Source organism: Pelobates fuscus, chromosome 1 (genome assembly GCF_036172605.1).
Source record: "Pelobates fuscus isolate aPelFus1 chromosome 1, aPelFus1.pri, whole genome shotgun sequence".
Lineage (NCBI taxonomy): Eukaryota > Metazoa > Chordata > Amphibia > Anura > Pelobatidae > Pelobates > Pelobates fuscus.
In genome coordinates this window covers 302,340,037-302,365,219 of record NC_086317.1, presented here as the reverse complement: position 1 = coordinate 302,365,219, position 25,183 = coordinate 302,340,037, and the positions used below count along the sequence as shown (strand labels likewise).

Sequence of the window (25,183 nt, the reverse complement as noted above, 5' to 3'; positions counted from 1 at the left end):
AGGAAAACAAACAAAAAACCTGGTAGATACTGTTTCACAGGTAGAAAAAAAACAATTCCTTTCTAACCCCATTTATACCCTGGACTCGTTTACATGTTTATTATTGGCTATATTGCACTAATATGCTAATAGAAAGGATGCAATTCAGAGAAGGAAGTCTCTTCTCGGAGAACTTACAGCAAGCATGTCAAACTCAAAGGACAACACGGCCAAATAAACCAGGTTTAAGTTTATGTGGGCTGGAAAAAAACGAATACTTCAATTTTCAGAGAAAAGTAGGTTTATTTAGAAAAGTACAGTATAAAAAAAAAGTTGCCTAACTGACACTGGACGTCCTCACGCTTGTAGGGCTTCAAAGTAAACAAAAGAGCAAATTTATTTTAAGGAGACATGCATTTCCAAATAACCAATGTTTCAGTCCAACTACCTTGACATATTAAGAAAAGTTTGGTAATGGGACTAAAATGGTGAATGTCTGCTGTTGCACAGTTGTGAAAACCAAATGACGTACTCTTGTTGATTTTGAAGTCCTATGAGTGTGTTCTTCACTTTGGCTGAGATCATCACACTTGATGATCTCAGCCAATCCAATGTTTTGCCATAGGAAAGCATTGGGAGGCTATTGTGCATGTGTGGCAAAAAGCTGCTCGGCCAATCAGCATCTCCATGGGGTGTGTTCAGCGCCTTCGTGCAGACCCAACCTAACACACTGCCCCTCTTCCCACTCTAATACATTGCCCACAAATCCAATACACTGTCCCTCCTCCCTCCACTCTTATTGAATACACTGCCCCTCCTACCAGCACTCTAATTTAATACACTGCCCTCCCTCCCCCAATTTAACACTGTCCCTCTCCCTCCCCAAATGTAATACACTGCCCTCCCTCCAATTTAACACACTGCCCCACCCACTCTACTACCCTGCCCCACTCCCTCCTTCCCCCAAATTAATACACTGCCTCCCCTCCCAAATTTAATACACTTCCCCCTCCCTCAAATTAATACAATGCCCCTCCTCCCCAATCTAACACACTACACAGGAAACCCATCTTCCCCTACCTTAAGATGAGCCACCCGTCCTCCAGTTCCAGCCCTGCTTTTCTCTGTTCAAGCAGGCCAGACACTCCTCTGACACTGTGAGCAGGAATGGGGAAGAATGGGGAAGAAAAAGCAATATGTATATATATGATACCTCAAATTGTATTGCAATGGTATCTAGATATACTTATCTGATATATTCAAAACAGCCTCTCAAGGTCGTGGCCCAGTTCCTGACCTTTTACAACATATATATAGACACAGAGGGAAATGAGATTCGGCTGTACATAATCTAAAACAGGAACAGAAAAAGATACATAGTGTGATACAGCAAAATGAATAATAATGCGCTGATATAATAATGCACTTACAAGATCAAAATGAATAATGCGCCAAAAAAGGTGCCTGCCCCGATGAACTTAGGCGGCTGAACGCCTCCACTCTCCACTGGAACTCCAAGCGGACCAAAATATGGAATGAGACTCCAATATAGGTAGGGTAAAATAAATATGCAGATATATTATAGAAAAAAGGCTATATACATTAGCCACATTAAATAAAACAAAAGGAGGTCCTACGCATTTCGTTCCTATAAAAAAGGAACTTCCTCAGGGACCAAAGGCAAATGATATGACAATTAAAAACAGTCAATACAAAAATGCATACAACCATAAATATCTTTCCTGGCTTGTCTGGTTGCAGCCACAACACAAAGTGGCCCCAGGGCAGGTGGGCCCCAAATATATCCATTGTGGGCCACAAGTTTCACGTGCTTGGCTTACAGTCCAATATGAATGGTGTAATACAGAAATGGAAGAAGTCCCTACTCCGAATTACAGACTGTGTGATTTACTGAGAATGGATGTTGCTGCTCAGAAACCTTACCTTGTTAATATGATGGACACAATACAGAGAGAGGTTGCTACTCTGAAAGCTTTCATATTGATACGATTTGTGCACTATAGTAGAAGATAGTTGCTTTCCTACTAGATGATTAGTACAATTTTAGAGAGCGGTATTTGCTCACAGAGCTTTCATATTAAGATGAATGGTGGAACAGAGAGAACTGATCGCTCAGTGCTTTCAAATTTAAAATTAATGGTACAGCACAGGGAAGGTTTGCTCAGAGTTTTCATATTTGTACAAATGGGCAACAGATGGAAAGATAATTGTTCACAAATCTTTGATCTTAATATGAATGGTTAAATACAGAGATTTTTCCTTGCAAAGCTTTCATTTTACAGGCATGCTAATATTTATTGCTTAAACAAGGAGCACAACCACAAAAGTATATAGAAAAAGGTGTTTTTGACCCATGTAATAAACATCTTTTTCTATATACTTTTGTGGTTGTGCTCCTTGTTTAAGCAATAAATGTAACTCTTTTGGCCTGTTTGGAATACGGCCTTATACGAGTGAGCACCCGAGTTTAGTTATTTTCTGTTCTTTATTAACATATTAAGTGTGCCTACCTGTTCTAATTGTGAATACCTCGCTAATATGGCAGGTTAGGTTCTAGACCAGCATTGTAAAGTACCGTATTTATCGGCGTATAACACGCACCGGCGTATAACATGCACCTCATTTTAAGAAGGAAATTCCAGGAAATCCCCCCCCCCCTTTCCATAGTATTCTCCCCCCCTTTCCATAGTATTCTCCCCCCCTTTCCATAGTATTCTCCCCCCCTTTCCATAGTATTCTCCCCCCCTTTCCATAGTATTCTCCCCCCCTTTCCATAGTATTCTCCCCCCCTTTCCATAGTATTCTCCCCCCCTTTCCATAGTATTCTCCCCCCCTTTCCATAGTATTCTCCCCCCCTTTCCATAGTATTCTCCCCCCCCCCATAGTATTCTCCCCCCCCATAGTATTCTCCCCCCCCTCCCGTAGTATTCTCCCCTCCCCTCCCGTAGTATTCTCCCCTCCCCTCCCGTAGTATTCTCCCCTCCCCTCCCCTCCCGTAGTATTCTCCCCTCCCCTCCCCTCCCGTAGTATTCTCCCCTCCCCTCCCCTCCCGTAGTATTCTCCCCTCCCCTCCCGTAGTATTCTCCCCTCCCCTCCCATAGTATTCTCCCCTCCCCTCCCGTAGTATTCTCCCCTCCCGTAGTACTCCCCCCCCCCCCCCCTCCCATAGTGTCCTCTAGTGCACTTTCCCTTGTCCCATAATTACTTGTCTTGAAGCGTGGGCCGGCTTCACAGCGCGCACCGCGGTACAGGAACTTCAATTTCAGGTTCCGGTTTCCGGCGGGACTGAAAGGAAGTGTGCACACTTCCTTTCAGTCCCGCCGGAAACTGGAACCTGAAATTGAAGTTCCAGTACCGCGGTGCGCGCTGAACACCGGCCCACGCTTCAAGACAGGTAAGTAAATATGGTATATCGGCGTATAACACGCACCCATCATTTTCCCCCTATTTTCAGGGAGAAAAAGTGCCTGTTATACGCCGATAAATACGGTATATCTTTTAACCATGTTAACATTGCAGGGTACATCGTGCACAGTGTACATTAGCGCTAGATGACGAGACAAAAAAGCCTGAAACAAAAAGCTATATAAACCACCCCTCCCCCCCCCCCCCCACCTCTCTTTGAGTAAAAAAATACAGTATACTGTATTGTAGTCCTGTACAAAGCATAAATACCTGCCCTAAATGTACTAGAGTGGAAATTCTGAGCGATTGGGCATTTTTTCCTTGCATGTGCAATAGCCTCACAATGCTTCCTATGAGAAAGCATTGGATTGGCTGAGATCATAAAGATTGTTTTCAGCCAAGGATTGTTTTCAGTCACATACAGGCCGGCGTGGCGATGGAGAAAGGGTAAATAAAACAACCTTTTAACTCCACAAAGAGGGGCTAGATACCTAAACAGCTAATTTAACACTGGTGTGTGGAATACATGTGTTATCCTAACACTATAGTGTTACTTTAAAGTCAGACAACAGTGAGGTTTAACTCCTTGACTGACTCTTCCTTTTACCAATATTTCTCTGTAGAATGCTATACTGGTTCTAAGATTTTGCCCACTGTAGAACATCACATTTAACATAAAAATATGTGAAAACAAAATCAGAATCTACTTGAAAATTTCACATTGAAAGAGGAAGTAAGATCTGTGCAACTCTTAATTCTTTTTAATTTGATAAGGGGAACATAAAAATCAGTCAATTCGTAGTACAGTAGTTTGTAAAGTTAAAGGAAAATTGATTTGACAACTCTGTATGGAGTGTGGACACATCGTTTTTAAGGGAGGTGAACTTAAATGCATGCAGTATTGAGAAGCATAAGTAGTTACTCTGTCATTATTGTATCGGTACCGAGAGACCATTGACAGTTTAAAGTATCTATTTCTGTATCTGATTCCCGACTGCTTTATAGAATTTTACACTTCTCATTCTCCAACTCTAATTTGTGTTAGTGTGATAATATCTCTAGTTGTTGAAACAATCAAGAGTGTTTAGGTAGCACAAGAATGATTTTAATAAAACGTTTTGCAAGTTCTTGAAGGGATGACTACACACAAGCAATTTAGATGCTGATTCCCATCAGCTGTCACTTGTTCTTGCCTTGTCAGAATTGTCAAGATATGGTGGAAGATGCTTTTGTAAGCTTAATTGATATTGTGTATAGCTTCAATGAAACTCCAGTCCTGTCTTATATTTATATTTATGGTAAAAAAATAAAATAAACCTCATGAGGAAAACCTTAAATAAAAACGACTGTGTTGGGTAAGTGTAAAAAGAGTACAGTTTTGTATTCCTGATTCCAGCGTCAAGGGACGTGGGTGCAGGGTTCCACTCCTCCGCCACTCACTTCAGCCAATGGGGGATACCTAATGCGCATGCGCGGCAAGTTCCTCAAAAACTGTAATGTTTGACATTGCAGGGTTAAGTGAACAGAGACTCTGCAACCAGACCACTTTAATAAGATAAAGTGGCATGGGTTCCTACAGTGTCTCTTTAAGTGACAGGGCTGCGTTAAAGGAGCACTCCAGGCACCATAGCAGCTTCATTGAAATTCAGTTGTTATGGTACTAGAAGGTCCCTGGTGCTTCCTTACCATTAGGGATTAAACTGTTCATGAATTTAACCCCAGAGTTCATGTTCCAGCTGGAATGGTCCTCCTCTCTGCCCATATGCTTTTTTTTAATGAGGTTATTATGGTTCCTAGAGTGTTCATTTAAGCTTCAGCTACAGAATTGGAAACCTAGTGAACCATCCTTCCTACCTTATGGGGATATTTTGTTGGTATAATGACTTACTCTCTAAGAAAGCGGACAGATAAAGATTAAGGGCTAACCTATGTTATATCGATTGGAAAAACATAACCGTGCATATGCAACAAAGGTGTGATTTATTTCATTTTCTAACCATTTTAAGAGTGGTAATGCAGGCACAAGCATACAAAATACATATGTGAGGTGTAAGTGATAAGGGAAAACAAATCTGAATAATAAATTCATGATGATAAAATGTTTTATAGTTAAAGAACTGTTGTATCCCTCATGTGTATTTGAATGTGATATGCAAAGGGGATTGAACTTGGACTGGTGCTAGTTCAGTGAAAATTGTCAGTAGATCATTAACTCTCCTTTCCTCTGAGTTGTCAGTGGGTCTCTGTCTTGTTCAGTTGCTGTCATAGTTCTTATACCACACTAACCGAGAGAGATGCTGCCTGTTACACAAAAGAGTAGATGTATAAATATAGAAAAAAATTGTGTGCGTTTTGTTTATTTTAAGGCAGAGCCTGGAATTTAAACACAGGACTATTATTTTTGCCATTTATATAGCGTCAACAGATTCCGTTGCGCTTTACAATATTATGAGAGGGAGAATTTAACTATAAATAGAACAATTACAAGAAAACTTACAGGAACGATAGGTTGAAGAGGAGCCTGCTCAAACGAACTTACAGTATATAGGAGGTGGGGTATAAAACACATTAGGACAGGAAATAGCAATCAAAAAAGATGGGAGTGAAGCAGAGCTGGAGGAGAGAGTAGGGTGCTGCCCTTTAGGAGAGAGCAAGAGACAGATGTAAGCTAGAGGTTAGTCTGGGAGGCCATAAGCTAGTAGCTGTTGCGCTGTATTCTTTGTTAGTCAATCATTGATTTGGTTGCCTTTCTGAAGATACCTTAAAGCAGGGCTCCACAAATCCCAGGTCGCCACAGTGACCAGGAAATTTGTCCTGGCACCTGGGATTTGGAGCCTCTTCAGCCCCCGAGGTGACCAGCTGCCTGAGAGCAGAGGTGGGCAGTCGGATCACGGGGGCTGAGGGAGGCGGCCGGCTGGCTCATTGAGGCGTAAGGGAGGGAGATCAGCTCATGAAGAGCTGTGAGAGGGAGGCAGGCAGCTGACAGAGGGAGTGGGGAGGCCGGCTCATTTATTGCTGAGGCAGTGGGGCGGTCAGCCCATGGAGAGCTGAGGGAGGAGAACGGCTGACAGAGGGGGCACTGGTTGTATAAATTAAATTAGATTAAGGGCACTATGCCCATGAGTAGTAGCATGCTTATGCTAACAGGAGAGTATAGAGCAAAAACGATAAAAAAAAAAAGTACATAATACCACTGGGAGTGGAGACATATAAAAGAGTGAAAATACAATTCTGTCGTCAGGCTAGTAAAAACTCTGCACGGTGCCTGCACCCTATGCCACATATGGGCCTCAGCAAAGCGTCTTTGGCAGTACTGATTACTCAGTCTGGGATTTCATTGAGCGGATGCCTGTCATGGGGTACCTCACATTCCTGCAACATAGCGTGATATTGCGAGTCTCTGGGCCTGAGTCCTGACAGATGGAGCTGACCTGCTTGCCCAGTCAGTATCTGGAACATAGTGAGGTGCTGCAGTCCTCTGAACCCAGGAACTGTCAGGTGTCCAGTAATTTTTTTTTTTTTTAATTCTTTATTTTTGTTGTGCTTAAGTGAACAGTTTGTCCTGCATCGTCACAACAACGAATGCAAGATCATGCATGAATTACAATGAAACAGAATACATAAGATGTTTATCCTCCTGAGTTATCCCTTGCTTCAGAAAACAAGAGTGAAAGGCACAGCAGGGTCATGTGAGTGTACGTCATAAAAACACGATTGGTCTATATATGCCTATGGGTCTGGCCTGTCAACAACAAAAGAAACAAGTGATGATCCTTTACCAGCTAAAACATTGCAGCACCTACGAAATTAAAGATTAAAGTTTAGTGTTGCCATAGGTTTGACATAGCTGTTATGCCTGGTTGTTTAAACTATTGATGTCTATACGATTATTCAGTTCTAAAACATGTTAAGTATACTAGGTTAGCAGTTATATGTAACAGGTGCAGTCGTGGTATTTATCTAATATTGCTTGGTAGTGATCCGGTTAACATAAAGGTCTAAAGCATAGGGTTAACACAAAACAAGTGAAACATAGATAAAGCGTCTCATGAGTGTCTGCCAGGTAACTTGCATGGAGACATAGGAAAGAAAAAAAAAAAGGAACAAAAGGGTCTCTACGGTATTAGCAGGGCCGTGGGCTGTGGGCTTCTCCGTGAGTCAGTCCATGGTGTTTTAGCCGATGCCCGATCTGGAGGCGTTGTGTGCCTGCTTAGGACGGAGGTGGAGGCCGCCGCCGCTTGGTAGCCAGAGTCCAGTAAGCCTCTTGCCCACCGTCCCTCGGTTCAGGGTGCTGAGTACCTTGTCCGCCTCTGTTCTATGCCGGGAGTCAGCGATTTGAGGACGGGGCGATGTCGCAGATGCTGAGATCCGCAAGAGAAGATGTGGCTTTGTCTGTCTCTCGGGTGTTGTGGTGCGGCGTACCTTTCGCGACTGACCTGTTCGTACCGGTCGGTTGCTGGGTGCATGCAGGGAAAGTGCCTCCTTGTGTTTTCCTCGGCGTGTACGGCATCCTTTTGGGTGGTGCCGTGGAGACAAGGTGTCCAGTATTTTATATAGTGACTAAATGTGCACAAATTGGCTTCAAGCCATTAGTCTGAATAAGATTCCAGGCAATCGATAGATTCCAGAAATTTGAATCTTCCATAAATGAACCAAATATTCTGAATGTCTTTTTTTTTTTTTTCCTCTCTATGAATTTCTTCGATGATTACCAGGAATTTTATTCAGACGAATGGCTTAAAACCAGATTTTGCACGTTTACTATCAATAGTTTTTACTTTTGTGTTTTTCTACCCCATTGTACATTTCAGGTTAAAAACAGCCATCCATTTATACAATTTACTATACAACTCCTATATCTGTTTTTCTTACATTACAAAGTAAAAGCCATATTTTGCATTGTGTTTACTCTTGATAAACTATATTTAGAGTGCAATGTGTATTGTGATCCCAGTCCATCCTGTCCACCATTGAGCAACTTATTAAAAAATTAGATCTTGCATGACGAATGTGGGCAAGTAATGTCAAAGTTCAAAATTAAAGGCTGTATTAGATCTACTTTTTAATGGTATGGGCAGATCCTTTCACTGTTGCAAAAATGGCATTTATTCAATATACTGGCCATCAAGCATTTTACATTATGTGGGGTTATTTTTTTTGTTCATGTCAATTGATGTAATATCTGTAATGCCTGATTGATTTTATTACTAGCAGCTCGATCTAGCCAGTCAGGAGTCATTTGCAAATTAGGACACATTAATCATCGCCGTGACGAGCCTTTTATGTGCTACAGTTGACTGTGATGTTCAAAGCAGAGATCACTTAAAGGGGCACTCTCAGCACCATAACAACTTAATCTCATTAAAGTGATTATAGCTTATGGCAGAACAATTCACAACCTCAGGTCACTCTGTGTCACAAAGCTCTCCTGTTGTCAGAATGTAAGTGGATACTAACAATTATTGCCATTAGTGATTGACCAATTATTGGTTCTACTAATTCTTATAGCCAATATTCTGCATATATCTGATGATCTGTTTTGGCCCGATCATTTAATGAATAATTAACAATAAATATTCGCCATACCCAGTCAATGCATGCCATTTTCTGCATCCGGAAACTCCAGATGCCAGCCAATGAGTGGCCATGTGACCTCGCATCACCCCTCCCTGTGAGTCTCCACATGCGGAGCTCTGCTGAAGGCAGGGAGGTGAGATAGTGACTAATCTAAGGCAATATACTGGGCTGGTTATCTGATAATGATAGGAGTGTGATGACGGCAATCACACTCCTATTATTAACAGCTCTGTACATGTATTGGCCGCTTGAGAGTGATTGTGTGATGGCTGTCAACATGCCCACTTAATGGCAGATTTCTGTAGAAATTGTGCTGCTTTTTTTTGAAAACATTAAATGGACAGAATATCCACACTGGTTATCAGCTCAAAAGACAAAAGAGGACAACTAATAATCTTTATCAGCTTTGGATCTGGAAAAGGATCGGTTAATGCCTATTTGGGTACCCTTTTATGTAATCAAAACCAGCCCAGCACTCCCCTTTCAAGTATTAAAACTGATGGTGCTTTCAACCACCCTTGACTTTGCATGACTTAATTTCCTGTGCGTTTGTTTTTGCTTTAGGTACTTTTTTGTTCCCCATCAGAGTGCTGCAGAAGTTGGTGGTATTTCAATGTAATAATCGTGCTGTAGATAATTATGAGTATTGTGTCCAGGGAGTGCCATACTGTTCAGCAACGTTCTATTATTAACTGTTTAAATGGAATGTGGAGCACAGTCACGTAGATACATGTGCTCACCGTAGTAGAATTAGATATGGTTTCAAGCCGTAACTAGATCAACACACTTTCGACTTCTCAATGAACTATGTTTGTGAAACCTCCCATAAAATATCGGAAGGATCAACAGCATTGAATATATTTTATTGCAAAACACATATTGAAGGTGTTGGAGAGATCATAAGTTATGTTCCTAATTTGTTATGAGTGAAGCTCATTTGATTGCTGACCAGCCTTTCTTTCTAACATTTCAGTACTTGCCATGGACCTTTGTAAAAGTGAAGTGCTTGTTTCTATGTATGTGTCATGTATATTTGCATCTATAAAACACTTCAAAGTGTAAATGTCACTTCTCTGGAAAGTACACAATTGAATAAAACATTGGAAATCACCTGTAACTTGTGTTACATTTTTTTTCCATGTGATGGCTTTTTTTCTTTGAAAACACACACAAATGATTTAGCAAATGACTATCCAGACCGATGAGGCGTATAGAAACATTGTTTTGGTTTCTTATGTATTACTATGTTCAATGGCAAAATTAAGCATTTTAAAACATTTATAACAAAGTTTGACAGGGAACCAAGATGGAGATGCTCGGTACAAGTAAGAGGTATGGATTTCTATGCAGTGTTTACAGGATAATTAAACATCTTAAAAACCCTTGGAAGTGACAATCCCCTTTAAATTGTTATTAAGTTGGAATACTTTCAACAAATGCTAAACATTATTCGTTTAGTAACCAAATCTGATATTCAGAGTGAAGTGTTTATGGATTTCAGTTTATTAAATAATGTGTATATATATTTTACTTTGTTAAATTTTATTTTATCAAAATTATAATTTTTATATTTTTCTTTTATTTCAGTTTGAGGGAAGGAAATATTGTGAACATGACTTCCAAATGCTGTTTGCCCCCTGCTGCCATCAGTGTGGTGAGTATATTTACAGGGAACTAATAATAAAACATCACAATAAAATTACATAACCCCTTATTTACTTGAAGACATTGCTCAGTAACTTTATATCATTTAAGTGCTTGCCTATAAAGTGGCACCAGGATCGGCACATTTTAATCTCTTAAAGACCAGTGACATTCGATGTAGAACACAATTTAATACCGTTAATAATTACTAAATAGTAAGTATGTCCTGCCAACTGCAAGGAACTACAGTCTTGTTTCTCTGACTAATATTTGTTTCCACGTAGGCCATATTTTTTCACAGAATCACATGGCTCACTATAAGCACATGCAATCTGTCATAAGGTTTCTTATTCTGTATATAAATCACCAGCCTACAAGACAGTCATATAAATGGTTAGATTGATCACACAAATAATAAAATGACACCTTATTACTTTGACCCATTTCTCTCCGATAATTTTCACTATACATCAGCTTGTTTTGTATGTATTTATTTTTCTCCTGTTACACATTTTGTATTCCTTCTCACCTCTCTATTTTCCCTGCTTATGCCCCTGTATTTAAAATAGAAAAGAAAAAGTTGTGTGAGTGCCTTTAGCTGTAGTTTGAGGCTTTCTGGCTCCAATGATGTTTTAATTCCTTGCAGTCTGTACTAAATAAGCATAGTGATTTTACCAATGATTGGCATGTTTGTCTCCAGGTGAATTCATAATTGGTCGTGTTATTAAGGCAATGAACAATAGCTGGCACCCAGAATGCTTTCGCTGTGATCTATGTGAGCAGGTCTTGGCAGATATTGGATTTGTTAAGAATGCAGGCAGGTAAGATCTCTTTGTATATTTAATTATTTACAAATTTTCAATAATTTGCAAACAAACAATTTGCTCTATCTCATGTATGATCCATTTTGGAGAGTGTTGTTTTTGCAGTTTGTTTTTCAAAATATTTAAAGGGACACTATAGTCACCCAGACCACTTAGCTCAATGAAGTGGCCTGGGTGCCAGGTCCCCCAGGTTTTAATCATTCAGATGTAAACATAGCCATTTCAGAGAAACGGCTATGTTTACATTGCAGGGTTAACCCAGCCTCTAGTGGCTGTCTTCCTGACAGCCGCTAGAGGCACTTCTGCGACGCTGGATGCGAAAATCGCATTCGGCGTGCAGAACGTCCATAGGAAAGCATTGAGAAATGTTTTCCTATGGACTGTTTGAATGCGCGCGTGGCTGTTGCCGTGCATGCACATTCTTCTCCACTTGGGAGCTGACGTCAGCGAGGGAGCCTGTTGCTGTATTATGGTAAGTGACCGAAGGGGGACGCTGAGGGTGGGGGGGGGGGGGACCTAAGGGTTAGATAGTGTCAGGAAAAGGATGTCTAAATATGATAATACATGCCTTATTCTGCATCTTGATTTTCTTTTTTTTCTCTTTCTTTACTCCCAGACACCTGTGCCGTCCTTGTCACAACAGAGAGAAAGCCAGAGGACTGGGCAAATACATCTGCCAAAAGTGCCATGCCATTATTGAGGAACATCCTCTTATATTCAAGAATGATCCCTACCACCCAGATCACTTTAATTGTGCCAATTGTGGGTAAGCTTCACATATTGTGGATCTTTTGCAAAAATGGAGCAAGTCAGATATAACCTGCCATCTTTCTGAGTGCCATGTTTAGGCTTCTATTTTTGGTATGGTATGACTAGAATAATATGAGATGTATAGTTTTTTTTTTTTTTTCTCTTCCTTCATATTCTATGTGTGTGGTTGTAATCCTATACGTATGGTTAATCTTACATGCTTTACTTGTAATAGCATTTAGTCTCCTGAAAGGCATGTCTGGTGACAGCATGTTATTTATAGATTTATTCCTACTGTCTGTACTCAGCCACTGTTTGAGTCTGCAATGCCTCTATTGGAGAGACATGTCTGTATATTATTTCATATGCTGATGTAATAGTGTGCAGAGCCATATTAGAAAATAATATGAACAGGAATGCAGCTCTAATAATCAACTTGTCTAATCCGCAATCAAACATTTCTTCTTCTAACACAATTACACAGATAGAATTCCCATTAGGGAGAAAAGGCGCCTGACCACTAGGGGTGCCTGTTTTCAACATTTATGATGTTCCTTTTTGAGCTAAAATAAGATGGTATGGAGAGCTAAGTAAAAGGTGCCTTGGCCAGTGTCTCCTGCAGTCCAGTTAGCCACAATGACAGAGCTGCATGACCAGTTATAGAGGAGGTAAAACTTGGTGCTATCCCAGCTCCTCCAGTGTCATTTCCCATCTGCTACTACTAACCTCTCACACAGGAAATGCTTTGGAGGAGGAGCAGGTGCACACTAATGCACTCTGTATAATTACTCCTGCAGCTCTAATATCATTAATCTGACTGGTTTATAGACTAAATACCAGAGTGAGTACTTTGCAAATAACTCCAGCGCTCAAAGCTTAAACCTTTACCTTAAAGGGACACTATAGTCACCAGAACAACTACAGCTTATTGATTTTCAGAGAAAATGCAGTGTTTACATTACAGCCTAGTGATAACTTCACTGGCCACTCCTCAGACAGCTGTTAGAGATCCTTCCTGTGTCATGGCTGCCTAAAATGCATCCAAACATTCAGTGTCTCCTCCCTCTGCATGCAGACACTGAACTTTCCTCATAGAGATTCATTGATTCAATTCATCTCTATGAGGAGATGCTGATTGGCCAGGGCTGTGTTTGAATCATGCTGGCTCTGCCCCTGATCTGCCTCTTTGTCAGTCTCAGCCAATCCTATGGGGAAGCATTGTGATTGGATAAGGATACCACTTCTGATATCATCATCAGACTGCTTGTTTTTTCAGGCAAACAGCATGCAGAGTTACAGCTTCAGGCTTGAATACAGTAAGATTTTGCGGAGGCATGAGGGACACAGGGGGGGCTAGATGGTGGTTTTAACACTATAGGGTCAGGAATACATCCTTTAAAGAGACACTATAGTCACCAGAACAACTTTGTTCTGGTGAGCACAAAGTCAGGCTTTTTGCAGTAGACACTGTATTTTCAGAGAGAAGGCAGTGTTTACAATACAGCCCAGGGATCCCTTCACTGGCCACTCCTCGGATGGCTACTAGAGGTGCTTCCTGGGGCATTGCTGTACAGTGTGCAGCACTGACATGCAGTGTCTCTACTTTCTGCATCGAGACACTGAAGTTTGCTTATGGAGATGCATTGATTCAATGCATCTCTGAGGAGATGCTGATTGGCCAAGGATGTGTTTGACTCTGCCCCATATCTGCCTTTTTGACACGATCAGCCAATCCAGTGCTTTCCTATGGGAAAAAATGGTGATTGGGTCAGATCACCACTTCTGGTTATGTCAGCCAAGCAGGCAGATCAGGGACAGAGCCAGCAGCAGACTGGAATAAAAGTAAGATTCCAATATATATTAGAGGACACTATAGTGATCCTTTAACCTCTCTAGTGAAATCAAGAGGTCAAATTACATGCAAATAGCTACCCATTGATATTTCATTTGTCTTGCAGCCCTCTGGGTATCTACTTCGCATTTTTGATAATCAACATATGTATAACATAATCTCTCGGAACAGTGTATTACTTTCTTTTCCATCCATAGCATTTTTCATTCCTTTTTTAAATAATGTTGGTTTTGAAATGGCCTTTTTGTTAATAATTTAGAAAAGAGCTGACGTCTGATGCCCGTGAGCTGAAAGGGGAGCTGTACTGTCTACCTTGCCATGATAAGATGGGTGTCCCTATCTGTGGAGCCTGCAGGAGACCAATTGAAGGGCGGGTTGTTAATGCTATGGGCAAACAATGGCACGTTGAGGTATGGGACTGTGATGATTTAGGTTTATGTGCAAAGTAAAATGTCTGTGCAAATATGCACTTTTTAAAAATGTTTCTTATGACGATCATGTCTTATCAAATTACTATATAGAGCTATATTATTGTAGGCACATTGCTGTCAAACACTTTCTGATGTTTTATATGTATTTAGTGTGTCCAACACGAAAATTACAAATATTTGTAGCTACTAAGCTACTTTTCAAACTGTGGTCTGAAATTTTTTTTACTTTTCATTTTTTGATAACTGTTTAGTAATATTTTTAGAACCTACAATGGAGTTTTGCAACAACAGAAAAATTGCTGTGAGTGGGTATCTGATGTTGATGATGTTCTCATAGGGGATACACCAGCTACAGATAACCATGATCACACATTGCAACTGCTAGTTAGATTTAATTAATTGTGTTGCTAATGAGAAATGTACTGCCGGGCTTTTATACAGATTTACATAAAAGCTAAATTATTTACTTTCAGATATAATACCAGAATCATAAATGTACAGGTGATAGTCGAAAAATTAGAATATTGTGCAAAAGTTCATTTATTTCAGTAATGTAATGTAAAAGGGGAAACTAATATATGAGATAGACACATTACATGCAAAGCAGGATAGTCCAAGCTGTAAATGGTCATAAGTGCGATGATTATGGCTTACAGCTCATGAAAACCCCAAATCCACAATCTCAGTAAATTAGAGTATTTTGTGAAAAGGTGCAATAGTCTAGGCTCACAGTGTCCCACTCTAATCAGCTAAGTAAGCCATAACACCTGCAAAGGATTTCTGAGCCTTTAAATGGTCTCTGTCTGGTTCAGTAGGAATCACAATCATGGGGAAGACTGCTGACCTGACAGTTGTGCTGAAAACCATCATTGACACCCTCCATAAAGAGGGAAAGCCTCAAAAGGTAATTGCGAAGGAAGTTGGAGGTTCCCAAAGTGCTGTATCAAAGCACATTAATAGAAAAGTGTGGAAGAAAAAGGTGCACAAGCTGCAGGGATGACTGCAGCCTGGAGAGGATTGTCAGCAAAAGGCCATTCAAATGTGTTGGGGACTTTCACAAGGAGTGGACTGAGGCTGGAGTCCGTGCATCAAGAGCCACCACACAAAGACGGATCCTGGACATGGGCTTCAGATGTCGTATTCCTCTTGTCAAGCCTCTTCTGAACAACAAACCACAACAGAAACGTCTTACCTGGGCGAAAGAAAAACAGACCTGGTCTGTTGCTCAGTGGTCCAAAGTACTATTTTCTGATGAGAGCAACTTTTGCATCTCATTTGGAAACCAAGGACCCAGAGTCTGGAGGAAGAAAGGAGAGGAACATACTGCAAGATGCTTGAAGTCCAGTGTGAGGTTTCCACAGTCTGTGTTGATTTGGGGAGCCATGTTATCTGCTGGTGTTGGTCCACTGTGCTTCATTAATTCCAGGGTCAACGCAGCCGTCTACCAGCAGATTTTGGAGTACTTCGTGCTTCCTTCCGCAGACGAGCTTTATGGGGATGCTGACTTCATTCTCCAGCAGGACCTGCCCACACTGCCAAAAGCACCAAAGCCTGGTTCAATGACCGTGGGATTACTGTGCTTGACTGGCCAGCAAACTAGCCTGTCCTGAACCCCATAGAGAATCTATGGGGCATTGCCAAGAGAAAGATGAGACCTGAGACCGAACAATGCAGAAGAGCTGAAGTTCGCCATTGAAGCATCCTGGTCTTCCATAACACCTCAGCAGTGCCACAGGGTGATAGCTTCCATGCCACGCCGCATTGAGGCAGTAATTGCTGCAAAGAGGGCCCAAACCAAGAACTGATTCCATATGCATGCTTATACTTTTCAAAGGTATATAAAGAGGTATGTACACGCTTTGTTTTATTGATTGCATGTAATATTCTAATTTACTGAGATTGTGGATTTGGGGTTTTCATGAGCTGTAAGCCATAATCATCGCACTTATGAAAAATCACGGCTTGAACCATCTTGCTTTGCATGTAATGCGTCTATCTCATATATTAGTTTCCCCTTTTACGTTGCATTACTGAAATAAATGAACTTTTGCACAATATTAAAATTTTTCGAGTATCACCTGTATAGTTGAAATAGCATAACATTCTCCGTTATATTTATAGCTGTATGTGAGTCTACTGATAACAAAGCAAATCAAAACATGTTATTATTCCGACACGGCCAGCCAGCCTTTGCTGAAGGTCAGTTTCATGAAAACGTATTCACACACTGTATGACTGACAGAACTTTTTTTGTTTAGTTACAAAATTGAGAATAGTTTAAATAAATAAATAAATATATATATATATATATATATATATATATATATATATATATATATATAGATATAAAAATCTGTTGAATATGATTAGATGTATTATAAGTATTTATTAAGGATACTGTATGTTGCAATCCATCCATCTCAACAAAGTTATTTCCATTATAGAAGGGTGCTTTTTCTTGTAAAATTGTGTGAATATGAGGTGTGTGTTTGTTGTTTTGTTTTGTTTTAATATTTTTATTTGATATTGTAATTTATGGTTTATCTGTAATTCCAGCATTTTGTGTGTGCAAAGTGCGAAAAGCCCTTCCTTGGCCATCGTCATTATGAGAGAAAGGGGCTGGCTTATTGTGAGACACATTACAACCAGGTCAGTGGCTCAGAACATGCAGTGCCTTTGTGTAAAGTTGCGGTTTCAATACGTGGTCTAAGCTGTTCCAATATCCAGGTCTTTGTTTTTTTTTTTGTTTTTTTAAAAGCACATTCTTTACCCTTGTGATATTGGGTCAAATTTTAAGAAGTTGCAACACTAAACTGCCAGCATGTCAAACACATTATCATTTATGTAATAACATATTTCACAGCATTTTGCTATTGCACAGTGGGGATATAGAAGACCAAGCAATTGACAGATTTAAGTAAAAATTGTATATGAGACAGAGCTGCATGATAGGCAAAAATATTAGCAGGGTTTTAGGATAATGGTGCCAGTAAAATGCTACTCATAAAGAAACATTAAAACCCATTAAAGGCTGGCCTTGTGTGAACACTCAGATCTGACTAGCAAGATGGTGCAACCTTGGAGCTTTATAAAAACATTTATTTTGCATGGAAAAAAGTTAGTAACTAAAGACCGAGGGGACACTCTCTAAGCCTTAAAGTTAGCTGGAATGCTTTAGGGGTTTGGAGTAAAGAAAAAGCTAGTTCTCATGTGATAGCTCATATACACTAAAGATGGTCATCTTGATTTAAACTTTTTTTTTTTTTTTTTTAGAATAATATGATTAGAATTGTTGCATACACATTTTAGACATAGAATAGAAATTAAAGCATAACCATTAAAATATATTGGAATAAATAAAGTAGTTACAAGAAAAATCTAAAATAATTATTGAACCTTGTTTACAAGAGTCTGTTGTAAATCAGTACTATTTTGTGTCTTGTAGTGAATCTTTGTTATATTTTGTTACTGTGTAGCTCTCGCGTAAACTAAATGCTTTGTGCACTGACATTTGATACAATGTTGCAAGTGGTAAGCAAACAACAATTTTAGCTTCCCTAAAATAGTTAACCACCAGGTGTCAGTATATTTACACTCTCTTCCTGACATCATTAGAACTTCAAGATCAACCTTGTATAGGAAATTATCATTCTTTTTATTCAGGTTGAATTAATCTGCTTATATCCCCTATAAAAGCAGAAAGAAAAGCTAAAGAAAAGGGTTGTCTATAGAAACTAATATAACAAAAGTGGTCATAACTGCCTTGACCCCGTCAGTGTAGGAACCAAAAAATCTGAGAGCCTTAATTAAACCATGCTGTTTTGTGGTAATTATACATGCAGGGTTATCTCGAGAGGGGAACTGGATGGGTATGAACCCCATATATGATTCTAATAAAGCCACAGATCTCACTGGGAGAGTGGACGATACAGACCTTGCCGTCTCAGCTCCTTGCCCGGTATTTTTGCGAAGTGTCAGAAGAATATGGGAATATGATGCTCTGTCTACATTGAGCACTCCAGTTCTGACTGATACTCTGTATTTGGCTAGCCACCAAAGCTTAGCTCAGACAGCCAAAAGGATCTGGCTAGAGCTAAGGAGACCCACACCTACAGCCCAGAAGGCAGTTAGGGAGTCACATGGGAAAGTGGGGCAAAAGCTACAAAGGGAAATGGAACGCAGAGACAAGTGAGAAAATATGGGAGAGAGACATTGGGTGAAGGACGATTCGGGTGAGTGGGAAAACTGGGTAATAGGCCCTGGCTATTTTTCTACCTAGCAACCTATCTCTACCTATTCTTCTTTTTCTTCTATACACTAATGGTATGTTTGTCTTTTTCTCTTAGCTTTTTGGCGATGTTTGTTTCCATTGCAACCGTGTAATTGAAGGAGATGGTAAGTATCCATGGTGTTTTTTGTTTTTGCTTCAGATAATGTATTTCTTGAAATGCAACAGAAAAGGGCATGTTAATTTGTCCATTGTGAAATAAAAGAAACTGGTAATACACACACACAAAAGTGCAATGGCACTCTAGGTAACTAGATATGGAGTTTATTTAAAAATGAATAAGCAACTTGTGAACAAAATATCATCATTAATATAGTTTAGGCCCGCCTAATCCACTCAGTCCTTTTAAATTGTGATATTTGTGTTTCTGTGTGTGACAACAGTTTATATATCCTAAAAAGTAAAATAAAAAAAATAAATAATAAAAAAAATCATCATTGCATCCTCCTGAAAGCCTCAACAAATATCTGGCACATTAAGACCTGGATGTCGTACTCAGCCCTGATGGTAGGGATGCCATACTGCACAGTAACTGTTAAGCTGTGTATTGCGGAGTATATCTGCGGTTTTGATGTTTAATAGATCTGTGTTTTGTGATTTTATCTCGTACATCCAGTTGTATCTGCCCTGAACAAAGCTTGGTGCGTGAACTGTTTTGCCTGTTCCACCTGCAATACGAAGTTAACCCTCAAGTAAGTAGCTTTTTCACTAGAAGTAAATGGTAAAGGAAAGCACAACCAGTCACAAAATTGGATGAAACCATATAATTTATTTAACTTCTACTTTCTATAACTGCACAAAACCAGTGCTTAAAACACAATGTAATGCTATGCCCATAAATATCTTCTAGGCAATGCTATCATTGCTTGGTTTTAGGTCATAATAAAGATCGTTGTTAATGTATACTTTCGCAAAGTGGGAATTATACTGTAACTGGTTACACTTGTAGTGAACCTATTGGCACAATGACCACATTGACAGGGCATGGCTACTTGCATACCAAGGACATGTTTATTATCAAGTTACAGTGCTCCTTTATATTGTGAGCTCATTTGAACAGGGCCCACTTTACCTACTGTTCCTGCACGTCATACATATTTTATTTTTTTAGAAATAAATGTTTGTCTTGATTCCTATTGAATAGCATTTATGTATATGTTGGTGCTATATAAATCATTGTAATTGCTCCTGAAATTCTAAACATACTGGCCTCAAGTAGAGCCTATAAAGTGTACGTGTTAACTCCCATTTTTAAGTATGTGTCCGATTTAAATCAATGTTAGGTGTGATTGATTCTTATGGTTGTTTAGAAGTTGACATAACACTGTTTCTTTGCTCTCCTTCCGGAAAACCTATTCTGTTCCTTCTTTCCTTCTGCACCACAAAGGCATAGGTTTGTTGAGATAGATCTAAAACCAGCCTGCAAGCACTGTTATGAAAAAATGCCAGATGAGTTTAAACGCCGCCTTTCCAAGCAAGCAAAGGAGGCTAAAGACAGAAAGAAAAAGGGATCCTGTCTATGAACTCTTACTTTCCTCTCTCTTTTATTTCTTGGGTTAGTGGCATGCATTTGTGTGTGTTTGATCACATTGTATGCTTACTAATTGGGTGAAATGACAAATCATATAGCAGTTTTGTCCCAATTTATAAGAAGAATGCATACCAGATGGATGTCCTGAATGTTGTACCTGTGTGCAGAATAAACTGTACATATGTTTAGAAAAGTAAAGCATGTGGCTTATGATCATCATCATGTAGTTCTGCATGACACCACTTCTCTACAGCAATATCATAAAAATCAAGTAAGAGAAGAATGAATCGTGGTGACAGCCATAACATTTTTTTATTTAATGGTAAAATTGCCTAAAAGTGGTGGTTATTTTCTTTTTGGAATGGCTCTATATGCCCTTTAAAATATAGATTTTTTTCTTTCGAGCTTAGAAGTAGGACCTGTGTTTATATGTAATTAATTTATGAGGGGCACATATAGGAAAATAATACCAGCTGTTATTTCGAAATCCCATCTTTCCTACATGAATGAGTAGTTAGAAACCTTTTCATGCACAGAGCTTTACACCTAACATTGGGTTTAAGAGACCAGCTGTATTTAGAATGCCAATCAATTTTAATTAATTGGTTAATGTTTTCAATGTTTAAGTAAACACTCTAATATATGTTATATTATTCACAATCTAAAATTAGGTAGAAAAACACTGAGAAATGTTTCATTATTTCAGGGCTTGACAAATGTGCTTTAAATCTAGGAGCCAGCAAAAAAAAAAAAGTTAGGAGACCGTTTTAAAAAAATAAATAAATAACAAAGCTTTATTTTCAGCGATCAAAATACAATTCTTAAAGGAACACTATAGTCATCAGAACCACTATAGTTTAATGTAGCTGTTCTAGTGTCTATAGCCTGTCTCTGCAGCCTTTTCAATGTAAACACTGCTTTTTCAGAGAAAAGGCAGTGCTTACATGCTGCCTAGTAACACCTCTAGTTGCAGTCACTCAGGCGACCACTAGAGGTAATTCATAATCCAGTACTTCACAGTGTGTAGTACCTACGTTCAGCATCTTCACGCTCTGCATGGATGTGTGGAATGTTCCCCCTAGAGATTGTCTGCATTGATTCAATGCATTTCTATGAGGAGATGCTGATTGGCGTACACGCAATGGCCTGCCAATTCATGATTGATTGATTATCTCGGCCATGGAGGCAAGTAAAACCACCTTTACCATGTGATCAGAGGGGGGCGCTCACCTATACAGACAGTCACTGACAGATACTGACTAATTCGACACACACTGACTGACACACTCAGAAATTATAATTTATTTATTTTTTACTTTATTTTAATTTAAATCCACCTAACCTCCTTATCGTTGGATATTTCCGTGGGGCTGCTGTAATCTTCCTGCTCTGCTCTCTGTTTAGTGATGCTGAGGTAGGATTAATTCTCCCTTGCCGCCTCTACTGTACAGGCTGACAAATCGCAGGCTCCGGGACAAAATTCCTAGTCGTCATGGTGACCTGGCATCTGGGATTTGTCAAGCCCCTCATTATTTGCTGTTAAATTTTTTTTAAAATGCCTATGTCAACATATCATATATACCATTTTTTAAATTCACTAAAAGAATAATCTGTCGCTGCATAGCTGCCATAATGTTACATGTATAAAGATGTTGGGTATACCCTGGCCACACTTGGCTTTGCGTGTTAGGTTGGGCAGTTGTTCCTTTGGTACACATGGCATATTCACTGAGCTGGTTCCAGTTATATGAACCACTATGTGTCCCAATTAATGTGTTGGGTTGTCACAGGTTGAGGTACTCTGTGCCTCTCACACATGATGCAGCTGTCTATGTGATGTGCTGTAAAATGCTGGATTCAGCTCAGCAGATACCAACAGAGTTAAATTTAGTATATAACTGAGGTATTAAATCTCGGTTATTTTTATCTAGTGCTCTTGACCTGTATGATGCCCGCTACTTTAGACTAACCTAAGCATATTCTGCAGGGTAGTGACACCCTGCAAACATTTAACCTTGCATGATAAAAACAAGCACCGAGCTTTGTGAATTTGAAGATGTATATGTGTATATTCTTGGCTTAATAACATTTAAGAAGGTATGGTTTATAAATGTTTTTTTATTCTACTATTTGTATTAGTTCTGTTTTAGAAAGTATATTATAGAACACAATAGAACTCTATTAATGGCTGAATAAATATGCTTGTTTTTTTTTCTTCTTTTTAAAGGAACAAATTTGTGGAATTTGACATGAAGCCTGTCTGTAAGAAATGCTATGAGAAATTCCCTCTGGAGTTGAAGAAAAGGCTTAAGAAGCTCTCGGAAACCTTAGCAAGAAAATAGATCCCAATGTCCCCTGTGGCCTAGAAGAACTGTGGCAGCATACAGAATGCTTACTGAAAGAGAAATGATCACAGATTCTACCTGACTTTGTTCTGTTCACTGAGGCTGTTACCTGCACTAACCTTCACAGCAACATATGTATCTGCATGAATACTGCATTAAATTACCATGCACAGGCTATTTATTCTCACCTCTTTTGGTTGCTTTTGTGGTACTTGCCTTACTTTATCCTGTCTGAGGATTCACTGTGTGTGCCAATAATTCAGTGGGCAAAGACAGTTCATATAGATAAAACACAAATATACCTGGACTTCCTGCTAGGAATTCAGTGCACTTGTAACATTTTATCACATAGAATTCTATAAACAAATTTACATCACAGTGAGTCTCTTCCACAACAAATAGTATATCTGCTTCAGGAGAAAATAAACTAACGATTTAATGTACTTTTAGAATGTAAGCTGGTGCATTTCAGCTAGATGGACAACAGAGATATTTGTCAAGCACTATTGCTGCTATAGAAGGATAATTGTTTTGTAAATTCTGTACCACCGGAACAAGTAAAGTAGAATTTACACTGTGATGGGTTTGGACAAGAATCAAAGGCCGTTTAACTAGCAGTTAATAGGAGTGATAATCCAGCAACTGCTTAATGGTTTCAGGTGGCCCAATCATTTCATAGAAAGTGCAGGTTACAATAATCATTTCAAGTGCAATGGCATATTAGGACTACAATGCTACCTAATTGGATGCTGTTCACCATATGTATTAAGTTTCTGGTCTACTGGACAAACAGTAGCCATGCTACCACTCTGCAGAATTTATTTTTATTGGTTTATCTTTCATATTTGTCCCTGTGAATGTGCTATAGGGACTTATCCAAAACAAAATGACATGTCCAAATCTCTCAGTTAAACCAAACTGCCAGTCAGTCACTTAAAGTGGTTCTGTCACCACTTGCATTTCTTATATGTTTATCCTCTTTCAGTGTCCTTTTATTATTTTCCTTATTTCTCTTTAAAACTTTTTTAAAATCTCCTTGGTCCTATGTATTTTCTCTGCATTTGACAATTTTGACAAAAGAAGTGGAGTTTGCTTTATGCCTTAAGCTGCACCCTTTAACCGGAATGCCAAAGCAAAACAGATAAAATTTCGTATTATGTTTTAAAGAGAAATAGATAAGAGATGTCAAAAAGAAGAACAGATTCTGAAAGAGGAAGAGAAGAAGAAACAATAGGATAAAGGTCACATTTGAGCTGACAGAGCCACTTTATTTAAGAAGCATAGTGTTCAATTGTGTTTTGGACTTAACTTGCACAACCAATGCAGAACTAGTGCCTTGACCCACATAATGTGGACAGTTAACACATCTCGAATCATAAGCAGAGTAATATCTCAAAAGGGAATAATAGAATGCAATTAATTCAGAGCATTTTGACAACTACTTGAATTCTAATGATCTGCTCTTCAATGTTTCTTACTGTGCATGCGTCTTATCTTCATTGCTTAATGTGTTTGTTTTTTGTGCCATATCCTGTATTTCAATCTAACAGACATATAGTCGTTATTATGTATTTAAACATGTATGGGAACTTGTGCTCCCCCCACCCCCTCCTCCTTATTCTATGCAGTAAACACATGCTGTGCATTCCCAAAAGACAGTATGCTTTTACCTTGAACATATGAAGTATTTTTAATGCAAGTTATCATATTTACAGTTATATAATCATGAGTTTATATCAATGCCTATTCTCTACTTTAATGTGTAAGATGAATATTTTATTTTTTACATACATACCTACATTGTCACTTGTGAAAGATATTGAGTTGAAATTAAAGATATATCAATAGCTTTATGGTTAGTTCATATTTTCTTTAGCATTTTCAGAAGCCTATCTGTTAAATGTTGCACAGGAATACAACAAATGGACAACTTTATACCTTGCCCTTTAAAATAATATTTGTTCTCAGGTTGTAAAACCATGTTGTCTGAACATTTTTACAAAACGGTTAATAAATTCTTTACACTTAAAGCGAACTAGCTTCTCTCTTCTGTCTTGCAAACATTACCATATTTTTGTCGTTCTAAGCAGCCTGCAATGTCAAAGGAGTTAATCCTTAATCCTGCATTTCCGTCTTGCATGCAGACGGTGAGGGGAATGTGTGCTAATAACTTTGCCTGCATCAGACGCAGCTCCAGGGTTGGACACACGAAAGGTATGCCCTCTCACCGCACTGTTGATCCAAAGCATGTCTGGTATCGAGCTGTAAAGTCTGGACACAACCATTCCCTTTAACAATGGCTGCCTTGCATACAAATGTTACTCTGTCTTTAGCTGTCACTACACTGGTAAAGAATGAGGAGGAAAAACAAGAGGGAATACATGGATTTTTGGCACTGCAGAGGCAATTTTGAGGGGGATGAGAACTGAAGCTTGTGATGATGTATTTACAAGTTTCTACTTTTGTGGTTGTAGTGAGCGTTTGAATGTATAGATTAATAAGCCTATACAATTACTAGTGCTTCCCATTCAGTCTT

The 25,183-nt window shown here is 39.2% G+C and overlaps 1 protein-coding gene across 6 annotated transcripts in view; it reads left to right on the top strand.

The window, feature by feature from the left end:
• Positions 1-24,677, top strand: part of LIMS1 (LIM zinc finger domain containing 1) — a 116,443-nt gene extending 91,766 nt beyond the window's left edge. For 4 of the 6 annotated variants that reach the window (XM_063458139.1, XM_063458148.1, XM_063458121.1 and 1 more), the window contains 9 exons: positions 10,570-10,636; positions 11,327-11,447; positions 12,067-12,216; positions 14,312-14,462; positions 17,040-17,132; positions 18,830-18,878; positions 19,388-19,463; positions 20,159-20,326; positions 22,530-22,616. In XM_063458139.1, the coding sequence (XP_063314209.1) occupies positions 10,570-10,636; positions 11,327-11,447; positions 12,067-12,216; positions 14,312-14,462; positions 17,040-17,132; positions 18,830-18,878; positions 19,388-19,463; positions 20,159-20,294 (843 nt within the window). In that variant the 3' untranslated portion in view covers positions 20,295-20,326; positions 22,530-22,616. Of the gene's footprint in view, positions 1-10,569; positions 10,637-11,326; positions 11,448-12,066; positions 12,217-14,311; positions 14,463-17,039; positions 17,133-18,829; positions 18,879-19,387; positions 19,464-20,158; positions 20,327-22,529 lie in introns of all 6 variants that reach the window. The other 2 variants (XM_063458129.1, XM_063458111.1) reach the window with 1 other exon arrangement.
• The last annotated feature ends 506 nt before the right edge of the window (positions 24,678-25,183 follow it).